The sequence below is a fragment of the Panthera tigris genome, chromosome D3 (genome assembly GCF_018350195.1).
Source record: "Panthera tigris isolate Pti1 chromosome D3, P.tigris_Pti1_mat1.1, whole genome shotgun sequence".
In the NCBI taxonomy this organism is placed as follows: domain Eukaryota; kingdom Metazoa; phylum Chordata; class Mammalia; order Carnivora; family Felidae; genus Panthera; species Panthera tigris.
The window spans coordinates 23,471,750-23,484,911 of NC_056671.1; the positions used below are offsets into that span (position 1 = coordinate 23,471,750).

General features: G+C 49.1%; 1 protein-coding gene across 4 annotated transcripts in view; it reads right to left on the reverse strand.

Annotated features, from left to right (window-relative positions):
- Positions 1 to 13,162, reverse strand: part of NF2 (neurofibromin 2) — a 79,885-nt gene that overhangs the window by 14,402 nt on the left and 52,321 nt on the right. For all 4 annotated transcript variants that reach the window (XM_042961584.1, XM_042961586.1, XM_042961585.1 and 1 more), the window contains 6 exons: positions 11,785 to 11,898; positions 9,145 to 9,267; positions 8,260 to 8,477; positions 6,820 to 6,925; positions 2,798 to 2,925; positions 406 to 571 (listed from right to left, as the gene is read on the reverse strand). In XM_042961584.1, the coding sequence (XP_042817518.1) occupies positions 406 to 571; positions 2,798 to 2,925; positions 6,820 to 6,925; positions 8,260 to 8,477; positions 9,145 to 9,267; positions 11,785 to 11,898 (855 nt within the window). The remainder of the gene's footprint in view (positions 1 to 405; positions 572 to 2,797; positions 2,926 to 6,819; positions 6,926 to 8,259; positions 8,478 to 9,144; positions 9,268 to 11,784; positions 11,899 to 13,162) is intronic.

The window sequence follows — 13,162 nt, forward strand, 5'->3', positions numbered from 1 at the left end:
ATAGTCCTTGCCACTTAATAACCCAAAAAGACTAGAGGGAGAGTCCATTCTCAAAAGCCTCTGTTTCATTTTGCTTTCTCATGAAGTAAGGCAGCTCCCTGGGCAGAACTCCCCTTGGCTTAAAAGACAGAATCGCTTTAATGCTAAATGATGGATCAAAACCTGTCTCGTAACAGTGATTCATTTCATCAGAGCTTTTAACACAGGCTCCCCTTCCATCAAGCCAATGGGTTCACAGTCACTGGCGGATTAAATTCCCTTTCTGGCGTGAGTTAAAAAATTTCCTCAACTAAGTATGTATAAAAAATGATAACAGTCTAATGACTTGGCTACTCAGGAAACCAGATGCCAACCTCCATTTCATTAATGACTGTCCTGATCAGTGAAAGACGGGAGACTCGGTACCTTTTTGATGGTGTTGTGCTTGCTGCTGGTGCCACCCCGGTCAGAGTTCTCGTTGTGCAGAATATCCAAGGCTGTCTCCCTCTCTTTGAGTTTCAAGGCCTCAATCTCAGTCTTGAGTTCATTGAGCTGCTCCTGTAAATGCTTGCTCTTCTCCATGTACTCCACTCTGCCAGCAAGAGGACACGGTATATCATGGCTTTGGCAACAGTGAGACATGGGATCTAGGGTCTGCAGCCTGGATGGAGTTCATCACATCTCTGCTCAGACACTCCCAGGCCGTGGGAGCCTGGGCCAATCACTAAACAGGTCTGAATCTGTTTCCTTGGCCATGAGATTGGGCTAATGATCACAGGGCTGTGGTCAGAATTAAGCAAAATAAAGGGTAGGAAAGCCCTCTGGTAAACTGTCTGAAAGCGCTCTACAAATACCAGTTACAGTAGATAGTTTTTAATTCCGCACAAGCAACAACACATGAATCAAGACTCCTGACATCCAAAACATCTCCTCGTCTTGGCCCTTCTTGGTTAAGTGATTCTATTCAAGTGACCTCTTCTGCTAGGCCGTGGCCACATCCCTACTTGTTTTGGGACATCATCTCCTAAACAGAATGGAAGCTTGCTCAGCCAATATCAGGAAGAAAAAGATTCCCACCACCACCTGCAGGTAGATACACTGTATCTACAATGGTGAAAATCTGGAAATCATTCTCAAAGTGTCCAACTATAATGTCATGGCCAGGCAAATCATGCAATATAAATGCTAATTCTGTAGTGATTCCCATGGCTAGTATATGGAGTCTGTCATGTGATGGTAATGTCACATGCATGGGTGATAAGAAAATACAAACTATAAAAAAGCAGAACACGGAACAGGATGTAGCCTCTTCCTGATCACAACCACGAAATGCTTACTATGCCTGGTCAATGGAGAAAGACTTGAAGATGAACTTGGACAGCAGATACCACGGAGAGGCTCGTGGTTGCTCACCCCAAGCTCCAAAGAGGCACTGTCCCGAGAGAGCTCTTCCAAGGATACTGTACAAGGTGAAAGCACAAACCCTCAGATGGGCTTGGAGCTGAATCCCGGTTCTGTCCCTCATCAGCTGTGTGATGCTGGGTGAGTTCGTTAAACACTCCAGATCTGTGTTCTCATTTATAAATGGCACACTAAAACCTACCTCTGATGTCAGTTTGAGGCTAGTTAGTGGGAATGAAATGAGCCAAAGCTAAAAAGCCCAGACATGGGGCACCTGAGGGGCTCAGTTGGTTAAGCATACGACTTCGGCTCAGGTCATGATCTTGCGGTTCAGGAGTTCGAGCCCTCCATCGGGCTCTGTGCTGACAGCTCAGAGCCTGGAGCCTGCTTCAGGTTCTTTGCCTCCTTCTCTCTCTGCCCCTCCCTGGCTCATGCTCTGTCTCTCTCTCAAAAATAAATAAACATTAAAAAGGCCCAGGGGGGCACCTGGTGGCTCAGTTGGTTAAGTGTGGGATTTCAACTCAGGTCATGATCTCACAGTTTCTGAGTTCAAGCTCTGCATTGGGCTCTGTGCTGACAGCTCAGAGCCTGGAGGCTGCTTCAGATTCTGTGTCTCCCCTTGTCTCTGCCCTTTCCCCACTTGCACTCTGTCTCTGTCTCTCTCTCCCTCTCTCTCTCTCTCTCTCAAAAATAAATAAACATTTAAAAAAAAAAAAAAAAAAAAGACTGGACACCGATGCACCCAGCAGCTTTTGTGATGGTTCTCCAGTAAGCTGTGGCACGAGTGGCCAATTGATCTGTGGTTGGGAATCCGGAGGAACCTCAGTTAGATTTCTTCTTTCCCCCTCAGCTCCACTTCCACCAACCATGAAAGGAAGGAGGAGAGAGCACAGCAGAAGCTGTTGTGAACAGGGCATGTGGGGGTTCAGCTCAGGGCTGCCCCGGACAGCAGGGCCGGCCTGACCTGGATGTTTGCCTTCCTCGGCCTCGAGCCTGAGTTTCTTCTCTGACCCTTGTTCTAGACATGGGAAGTGCCGCAGATCTCAGCTGCCAGAGGACACAACTAGGAAGCATGTTCTGTTACCGTGTTAGAACACTATCACGTGCTCTATCGCCACGTGAACAGCAGTCTGACTGACTCAGAGTTCCCGGAAAACCAGTCTGAGACTGTAGGTGAGGTTTTGAGCCCTGTAAACTCCAGGTCACCAATCAAGTATCATTGTTATCCTGGAAGACTGGACGCTGGTGTGACGTCCTTCAGTTCTGATGAGGAAATTCTTCCTCCAGAGGATGGGAACAGAGCAAATCCTGCAGGGGCTAGTGACAGATGCTTGTGATAACCCTCCACTTTTTCCAAGCCCAGATGGCCCCACTCTAGCTCACTGGCTGGGGTCACGGAAGTCAGGAAACTACGTACTTTTCTTTCTCTATCTCCATGGAAAGCCGCTTCATGTCAGTATCCTTGAAGTCGAAAGACAGGCTGTCACCAATGAGGTTGAAGCTTGGCATGTCAGGAGGCAATGGCGCTGGAATTGGGTTCATGGGCTATGAATGAGAAATGTCTGGTTAGGAGGTTCGGGTTCTATGGGAACAGGGGGCACTGCTGTGTTAACCACTGATCCTCCAGCAGCCACAGAAACGGGCACACAGCTCAGGCCCGGCCTCCCAGCACCACCATGGCCTCATGTTACCCCAGTCTCTCCTGTTCCCCATCTACCCACACTGGCTGCTCCCAGGTGACTGGCTCCAAAGACTACAAATCCAGACAAATCATTCCTCTTCCCTCGAACCTTTGCCAGCTTTTCACGCTCAGCCAAATTAAACACTACTCCCACTCACTTCTCTGTTGAGGAAGCCCTCAAGCCCCAGGCTAGAAGCTGGAGATGCAGAGAACAAGACAGGGTCCCTGGCTCTGAGCAGCTGACAGTATTGTTCAGTAAACAAAGGTGCTTACAGATCATCCCGGTTAAGTAAGGTAGACACTACAGCCAGGGAGTGAACAGAGGCTGGGGAGCTGGAGAAGGTGTGCCAGAAGAGATCCTGCTTCTGTTGGCAGCAGAGGATATGACAGAGGAAAAGACATGCCAGGCAAGAGGCACGGCACTGGGCAGGGCAGAGCATGCTTGGCGAGAAAGCCGAGGGTCTGCGGCACCGGTGTGGTGAGGTGGGTGGGGGGCCGGGACTAGACCATAGAGGGCTGCCCTGCAGGCTGAGGGGTTTGGATTTGGAAGACAGAGCCAGAGCAGGGCTTGAAGCAGACGGCAAAGCAATTAGATTTGAGGACTTTCTCATCCCAGAACAAAGGGTCACCTCAAATATGGCCCCGATCTACTTCTCCTGTGTTTCCTACTGTTTGCCCTATTGGATCGTGAACATCACTGTTTCTGCTCCTTTGCTTAAACTATTCCTTTTGCTACACGCCACCTCACTTTCAAGGCCCTTGTCAAATACTAGGATTTCTCACCAAAGCCTTTCTAGATCCCTCTTGGCCAGATGGCAACTCTTTTCTTTGCTATACATGGTGCTTCTGGTTCTGTGGTGGCACTTCCCTAACTCCACCCTGTAAAAAATCCCTTTTGGCTGTGTCTTCTTCTTTTACTGTTGGCAAGTTTCCTAAGGGCAGGATCTGCCTCTCTTTCACCCTTGGATCCTTGGCTGAGTCTGGGACAGCGTCTGGGAAAGAGCAGAGGCCCAGAGCGCTCATCTGAGACGATGACAGGCTTGAGGCAGACTGTCTGCGTGGGTGTTGAAGGTGGTGCTGAGAGGGGGCTTCTGGGGTACTAGAACATTCTGTTTTCTGATTTGGGTGCTGGGTGCATTGGTGTGTTGAGTTTGCGAGAATGCATCAAGCTGTACAGTTATAATTTGGGGCACTTCCCTGTATGGATGTTATACCTCATCAAAATCTCCAAAAAGACGGGCGCTGAGTGCTGCACTGTGGGTGAGAACAGACACTGGGACAACCTCTGTGGAAAGCATCTCAATGGAAAACCTGACCCCACGGTTCTATTTATGACAATTTATTCTACCAGTACATTCACCGTATGTGCAAAGATTTATGCTCAGGGATATTTTCTGCAGTTTTGTTCACAACTGCAGATGAAAACAAACTAAATACCCATCCATAGGGGATTGCTTAGATGAATTACAATCCATCCATACCATGAAATATGAGTAAAAGGCTGATATGAATGAGCTCCTCCAGGACTTATTTATTTACTGTTTGAAGAGCACATGAAGTTTGCTCCAGTGTCTCTCCTTCCTTCCTTCCTTCCTTCCTTCCTCCCTCCTTCCCTTCCTTCCTCCTTTCCTACCTTCCTTCCTCCCTCCCTTCCTCCTTTCCTTTCCTTCCTTCCCTCCTTCCTCCCTCCTTTCCTTCCTTCCTTCCTCCCTCCTTTCCTTCCTTCCTTTCTTTCCTTCCTTCCTCCCTCCCTCCTTTCCTTCCTTCCTTTATTTTCTTCCTTCCTTTCTCCCTCCCTCCCTCCTATCCATCCATCCTTCCTTCCTTCCTTCCTTCCTTCCTTCCTTCCTTCCTTCCTTCCCTCCCTCCCTCCCTCCCTCCCTCCCTCCCTCCCTTTGTTTCTACCTACCTACATAACTACCTACCCATCTATTTTTAGACCAAGAGTTGCATGCTCTACCTACTGAGCTAGCCAGGCTACCCCATTCCAGTATATATTTTAAAATCACTCGTATCTCAGGTGCCCAGCCCAGATGAGCCCTCAGACGACTCCAGTCCTGGCTGCTGTCTGCGACTGCCTCAGAGATTCTGAGGAAGGACCATCAGCCCAATCAATGCACCAAGCCATGAGAGAGAATAACAAATGGCTGTTTTGAGCTATATGGCTGGCTTGGGGGGTGGCCTGTCACATAGTAATAGATAACCAGAACAGATGACAATAGGAAACCGCTCACGTTTCCCTCCACCTCAAACCCTGGGCAGCTTACGCCGCTGTGCCCTGTGTGCCTCCTGGCTGCATGCCTTGTGAGTGTGCAGTGCACACACTGTGCCATGTGCACATCTGTGCACTGGCTGCGAATACCCTACAGTCTCTTTCTCGCCTGGCTAGCTCCTCCTTACCCTTTGAGAGCCAGCTCAGGCACGATCCTATGCCTCTCCTGCCCCTACAAGCTGGGCTATGTTCCCCTCCAGGCCTCTGTGCACCCTATCTGTATATAGACTCTGCATCTGCCTGGCATTATTATTTTTTTTAAGTTTATTTATTTACTTGGGAGAGACAGAGGCAGTGTGAGTAGGGGAAGGGCAGAGAGATAGAGAAAGGGAGAGAAAGAACCCCAAGCAAGCTCCATGCTGCCAGTGCAGAGCCCAGTGCGGGGCATGAACCCACAAAACTGTGAGATCGTGACCTGAGCTGAAACCAAGAGTTGGACACTTAATCAACTGAACTATCCAGGTGCATGGTATTATATGGAACAGAACAGTTTGCTGAACTGAATGCACAGAGGAAGGGAAGGGAAGAGGCTTGTCTACTCATGGTGTGACCCTGTTTAATTGAAGTCTGCCTCCTTGTCCCAAAATTGAGTTTGGAAAATGGTTCTTACATGGCCATAGTTTACCCTGAGGTATACGGTACTCCTGCCCAGAACTGCAATGATGGTATACGTTACACAAAGGTAGTTGAAGATTACATTCAGCTTGGCATCAAGAAGCTACCGTCTCAGGTGCCTGGGTGGCATCTGTCTACAGCCCAGGTCATGATCTCACAGGTTGTGAGTTCGAGTCCCACATCGGGTGAGCTCGAGCCCCGCTTCAGGTGAGCTCGTGCCCCACTTCGGGTGAACATGAGCCTCACTTTAGGTAAAACATGAGTGCCAAGTGAGCCCCACTTCTCTCTCTCTCTGCCCCCTGCTCACTTGCAACCTTGCTCTCTCAAAAAAAAAAGAAGAAGAAGAAGAAGAAGAAGAAGAAGAAGAAGCCATCACCTCTTAAAAATAATTTGGGACTATATTACTTAGAATAATAAAAACATGGGTGCCTGGGTGGCTCAGTCGGTTAAGCATCCAACTTCGGTTCAGGTCATGATCTCACGGCTCATGAGTTCAAGCCCCAGGTTGGGCTCTGTGCTGACAGCTTAGAGTCTGGAGCCTGCCTCAGATTCTATCTCCCTCTCTCTCTCTCTGCCCCTCCCCTGCTTTTGTTCATTCTCTCTCAGAAATAATAAATGAACTTAAAAAAAAAAAAGACGAAGAAAAACATTTCAGAGCTAGGAAAGGCCCCATTGCCTGCTATCCAGGCAACCAGAGAGGTGACCAGTCCAAGGCCAATGGCAGACCAGGCATTCTGCCCCTTCCCCAGCTGCAGGCCCTCTGCATCATTCATTCTGCTGTGGCACCACCAGCGGAACTGAAGGGCTGGAGGGAAGAGAAAGCTACAAGGTCTGAAGCAGCTGCAGGCTGGCAGCTCCCAGCCAGGCTCACCGGGTATGTGGGCTTGGTGGTGATTTCCAGGAGCTTTTGCTTCGCTCTTCGCTCTGCCTCGCGGGCTTCCTGCAGGTCCTGCTTCAGCTGATCTGCCTCCTTGGCCCTGCAAGGAAAGGAGGAGATGTCAGGTCCATGAAGGTGACAGGTAGAAGAAAGACAGCCCTCTTCCCCACAGTCCCCCTGGAGAGGAGCGACCTGAGTTAACCCTGATGATGGCACCAGATCAGGCAAACAAGGCCAGTGGGGGGTGGGGTGGGGTGGGGGGGACACTGACATGAACATCAGAACTTCCAAAGCAAGGATAACATTCCTGAGTACTGTTCACTGCAATGGTAAATCTAAATGGGAAGGGCAGGGAAGCTGCTGGGAAGGAGTCAAGTTCAAACCTTTGCAATTGGTAGAGGGAGAGGAGAGGGGGAGGGGCCAACAGCTTCCTCTGCTTAACTTGTGGGTGAGAGTGAGCTAGGCAAAGGTACAGTGCATGAATCAAAGATCTTATATCGGATCACGAAGGACAGGATGAGAGAGAATCGATTCTTCACAGCCCCCAAGGAAAACGACTGCAGGCCCAGGGCCAACCTCAGGCAAGGTGAGCAGCAACGCTGAGGTCTTCGTGCCTCACCCTGCAAGACACAGGACCCAGGGACCAGGCCCAACATCGGTCTTGGGGGAAGTGACCCACACACAGAAAGAAAGGGGCCCGAGACAGGGCAGGAAACAAAGATCCATATTCCCAGAACGACATGCAGAAAGCGGAGAGGAAACTGTAGTGAATGCACCTTGGTAGCAAAAAGCCAAATTCAAGTGTTCTAAGTCAATAGAGCCAAATGCTGTGGGGAATGTGCCAGTGTTTATCTGAAGGCTGCAGGACCAGAACAATCCAGAGGCTAGAATACTCTTGGAAAAGTGGAGACTACAGTTCCATCCTGGCCCTCCCCTCCTATCTGCCTCGGGAGCCTTAGCACCAAGAATGGCTGAAGGGAAGCGGGTTCCTCATTACCACGTTAAAGGTAAATAGCTGCTCTCTCCCCACATGTCCCCTAAATGAAAAGGGAAAAGAACCACATTTTTTAAGCTTACGAAGAGCCTCCTTACAGCTCCTCAGCTAAAAGTGGTCTGCAGACGTGCTTGATGGCATTCCTGCAAACATGGCTATCAGAGGGACGGCGGTTTATCACAGACACAAGCATGACCAGAGGTCCACTCGACTAGAGAACCGTGTTCCTGAGCCCTTCCACTAATCCCAGCCCCCAAAGCCCACACCGGCTTAAGTACCAGTCCTCACCAACCTGTCAAGGGAGGAGCCTCCCCCCACCCCACCATCCTAGAAGTTGAAGCAGCTTGTGGACAAGTGCGGTCAAGCTCTGCCTCAGGGCCAGTTTACGACTGAACAGCCCCTCGCCTGGGCCCCAGTGCCCTGGACTCCCCACCTCTAACCTCCTCTCCGATTCCTCAGCCATCTTCAGCGCCAGCACCTCAGCCTCCAGCACCTTCTGCTCCATCAGGCGCTTCTCTTCCTCCGTCCGAATGGCTGTGGCCTTGATGCGCTGCATTTCCTGTTCGGCCTCCGCGGCCTTCTGCGCCAGGAGTTTTGCCTCCTCCTCAGTGATTTGGGCCTTTTCCGCCAACAGGTCAGCCGTTTCCTCGGACCGCATCTGGAGAGAAGGGTGCTATCAGCTGGGATGGGGATCGATCACATGCCTGTCATCCCTCCCAGATGTGGCCTCAGAAATTCAGGTCAGCAGGAACCAGAGCGTCAGACTCCCCGGGGCCCTGCCACTGAATGCCCCATCAGATGACACTTTGGCAAGGGCCAGACGGCCACACCCTCAACTTTTCAGAAAGTCCCACCCATGGGGAACAACAAGAAAGCACCTTTTTGAGTACCACTTGAACCAAGGCTTTTCCCTTTAAATGCGTGGTTCAAACCAGTGGGAGACAGGTAACAATGTTTTTGATTGTCACAAATCAAGGGTAAGGTGGTGCTAGTGGCATCTAGTGGGTAGGGGTCAGGGACACTGCTAACCATCCTACGAGGCACAGGACAACTTTCATCACAGAGGGTGATCTGACCCCCGGGGCAGGCAGAGAGGCCCTGCTTTAAAGGCGCCCCGGGGAAAATGGGGCTTGGCCACACATGATCTCCTGCCAACATGGGTGGAAAGAAAAGGCACCGGTTTTTTTTTTGTTTTTTTGTTTTTTTTAGCTGAAATGTCAAAGCAAATGTTACTTATCTGTGGTCCTCAGGAGGCCTACCTAATTCCCAAAACCCAAGGGAATCCCCGTGTAGCCTCCTGGGACCCAGACTCCCCCAGAAATCACCAGTGCTTCGTTGGCCATTGTTGCTTCTTCTTTCATCTGCAGCAGCCTCCTCTCCAACTCATCCCTTGTGCGCTCAGCCTCCTCCCTCATCTGCTTCTCTCGAGCGAGGCGCTGCCGCTCCATCTGGGGGGTGGGGGAGGGGGAACAAGAGTCATGGGGCTCACGACCTACACTGCCACAAGGGTCCTAGAACGCCCAGTGTCCAGAGATGCCCAGGGAGACCCTCTTCGTCCCTTTACTTTAGAGGTTGGCAGTGTCATTCTTGTCACCTACCACCCTCTGTCCTTCAAAACCAGCTGGAGAATCAAAAGCTGTGTCCCTTGAAAAACCATCTAGGGGTGAGGGAACAAACAAAACAACAAAAAAGCCAGCCCTGCCAAGTCTACCTGGATCGAAGGAGGCATTCTTACACAGTGTGCTGAAATGGCTACCCTGCCGATATCCCTTTTTGTTGGAAGACCTCACGTGGCTCCGCCCAGCAGCGGACAGGATGCAATGCAGATTCCTTCTCCCTGAGATGGAGCCCCAGAAACAGACAGCTTTCTTCTGGTTGGACGAGCCACCTCACCATTTCTCACCCACACGACCCCTCCCACATCTCTAATTTCATCCACAATCACTCCTGCCTCTGACCCACAGGGAAGATGGAATCGTGTAGTTCACACATTGTGTTTCACAGGGGGAAGCCACAGCCCCACGGTACAGGCTCCCAGACTCACGCAGAGGCAGCTCCCGGCCAGGCCTGCAACAGGAGGGAGCCGAGCGGGGAACACAGCCCCCTGTCCTTAAGGCACTGGTACAAAGCTGCCGCCACCTCCCATGCCTTCTGGATCACTGTGTTAATTGGGCCACATGCAGAGCTTAATAAGGGGAACAAGCACAGGACAAGTGCTATTCTCTGTGATCCTAGGGTATTAACTGAGTTCAGAAAGCAGAAGCCAGAAGTGACCACTGCACTATTTTCTTCCTTAAATAGAGCACATTTAATTACTTCTTGCTTCAATTTTCTCCCAAACCCAAGATTTTTAAGATTGCTGCCTTTTGTAAATACTGAGCCAAAAAAAAAAGGCATTGGGCCTCGAAGGAATAATGCAAAGACAAGCAATAAAATACTGTAAATTCTTCTCTAATTTTTCCCTTGCAGGTCAGTGAAAAGCTTGGCCAGTTTGTTCTCTAATTTCCACTGCATTACAAATTTCCATTAGGTGGATTACTGTATCTCTATTATTCTCCCCTTGACAAAAGCCCAGGCAACCACCTTCCATTCCCAGCACTGCACTTCCCCCTAGACCTCCACCCAATAATAAGGGACCTCTTGTTTGCAAGGTGGTTTAAGTTCACAAAGGCTTTCAGGTGCAATGTGTCCTTTGATCTGAGACAGAGAAGGCATACCATTAGCTCCACTTAACAGATGAGAAAACTGAGATCTGGAAGATAAGTCAGCTACTAATGTCACATACTAACTTTCACATCTGGTTCCAAGGTCAGTGTCTATACTACTGGGCCATGGAGCCCGCCTGCAGGTGCCAGGCCCCTGCCTCTGCTGTTCCACAGACAGTGCAGGTGTGGGGTGTATGCACGCTCTTCTCTGCCACAATCTCGAGGCCTACACACTCATTGCCGTCTTCAGATCTCTCACTTCTAAGCTTTGCTCAGCTGAAAAGAGGTCAAAGAAGGCTCTTCCTGAAGTTGCCACTTAGACCGTGCTGGCTCAGGAGCATTTCTTTGTCCAACAAAACCCATTCCACCAGCCTGGCCGCCAAAGCATCCCAAATAGCACATCTATAGTATGCCATCTCAGAGAGCAAAGAGATGGGAGCCCTAAAAGCATGCTGGATCAAACTGGGCATTTCATTGTAAATCTCAGGGCAGGGAGCCAGCCTCGCCAGACTACCCACATCAGAGAGCTGCGCACAGACTAATGATTACTGCTCCGAGCCTGTGAGTCCTGCGGGCAGCTGACTGCAGCTGCTGCTACTCTGTCTAGGAGTTAGTCCAAAGCCACAGTGGATATTCTCAGCAGCGAGGCTCAGATTAGTTGTGTGGATTTTGGTGAGCCGAGATAGTTTATGAGTAGAAAACAATGATGCGGACTGTCCAGTCTGCTGATAAGCTCTCCTGGCACCTCCCACCACAGGCAATATGCCGCCTGGGCTGACCCGTGGTGGGGAAATGTGGCCGAAGTCTAATTAGCATTCCCACGGTAAGCATGAGATGCTGTCATGCATTCTATCACCTTCTAATTAGAAAAGGACAAGGCTGGGCAAAGGAGACCGGCAGGCAAAAAAAAAAAAAAAAAAAAAGCGAGTTAGCTAGGTGGATGGATGGATGGATGGATGGATGGACAGACAGACAGACCCAGGCTTGACTATCTCTTCCCAAACCTGCATTACTCCCACTTCACTTAAGTGGGGAAATAACTAGAGATGTTTCTTTTGTATATGCTTTTAGAATTTATTCCTCATTTCCAGAGCAGACACCACACCAGCTGGGCATTGGCCAGTAAAGATCCAACAGGGATAAAATAAAAGAAGGTATGTCCATTGCCAAATGACACCTGTCAGCCTACGACTGCTCCTTACCTCCCAAGCCAAGACCAAGAAGCAGTGACAACAGTGGTTCAGACATGGTCTTTCTCACCTGTTTTCTAGCCTTCTCCTCCCTGGCCTGGGCTTTCATCTGCTGAACTTCCAAAGAATCAGCCTTCCTTCTCCTCATAAAAAGGTCATGGTTCCCAATACAGAGCTGGAGAATCTGTGGCCATGGAAGCAGGAGAAATGTTAAACCCCCAAATGTACTTCACTGCCTACCAGCTCACCAGGGCTACAGCATCTTTGTCTAAGGGCTCTTGGGGGCAGCAGGAAACCTAAAGAGCAAAGCACAGAGTGAAACAGCAAGGCCTTCCCTGCTAATGGCCTCCAGTATGCCAGGGGGCAAAAGTCACAGGTGAAGGGAGGTGCGTCTTCTGGATGCATCTTATTCTCCTAGGATGTGGCACTATAGGGGCACCTGGGTGGCTCAGTTGGTTAAGTGTCCAACTCTTGGTTTCAGCTCAGGTCATGATCTCATGAATCAAGTGATCAAGCCCTGCATCAGGCTCTGCGCTGACAGTGCTGAGTCTGCTTGGGATTCTCTCTGCCCCTCTCTCTAAATAAGTAAATAAATAGATAAATAAATAAATAAGAATTTAAGATGTGGCACTACAGATGAGGGAGGATAGGAAAGTTCATTCAATAGGGATAACAGGTTATTCACGTGAAAAAACTATAAGCTGAGGGCAGCTGGCTGGCTCAGTAGGTGGAGCATGCTACTCTTGATCTTGGGGTCATGAATTTGAGCCCCATGTTAGGTGTAGAGATTACTTTAAAAAACAAACAAAAAAAACAACAAAAAACACAAGAAGCTGAAGAAGCTGGATCCCTCCTTTACACCACACACAAAATCAACACCAGAAGGATTAAAGACTTAAATACGAAGATTGAACCCTTGAAATCTCTAGAAAAGAATATAGAAGAATATCTTTTTTTAAGTTTATTTATTTTGAGAGAGAGAGAACCGCAAGCAGGCCCCATGCTGTCAGCACAGAGCCCGACACAGGGCTCGAACTCAGGAACCATGAGATCATGACCTGAGCCGAAATCAAGCCTAGAAGAATATCTTTATGATCAGAGGATAAGGAAAGATGTCAAACAAAACACAAAGAGCACAAATGATTAAGGAAAAGATGTATACATTTGTCTATGTTAAAATCCAGCATTCTTTGTTTGTTAAGACATTAAAAAGGAGGAAAAATAAGCCACAAGCTGAGAGATGATATAATCAATAAAGAATACAAACAACCCAGAGAAAAATGGCCAAAGGACATGAAATAAGTATTTGACAAAAGAGACAAAAAGCCTGGCCAAAAAATATACAAAAAGATGTTCAACTTCATTAGTAAATATAAAGATGCTCATTAATATAATACTGAGAAACCATTTCATATGCACAACATATGTCAAACAAATTTTAAAGGCTG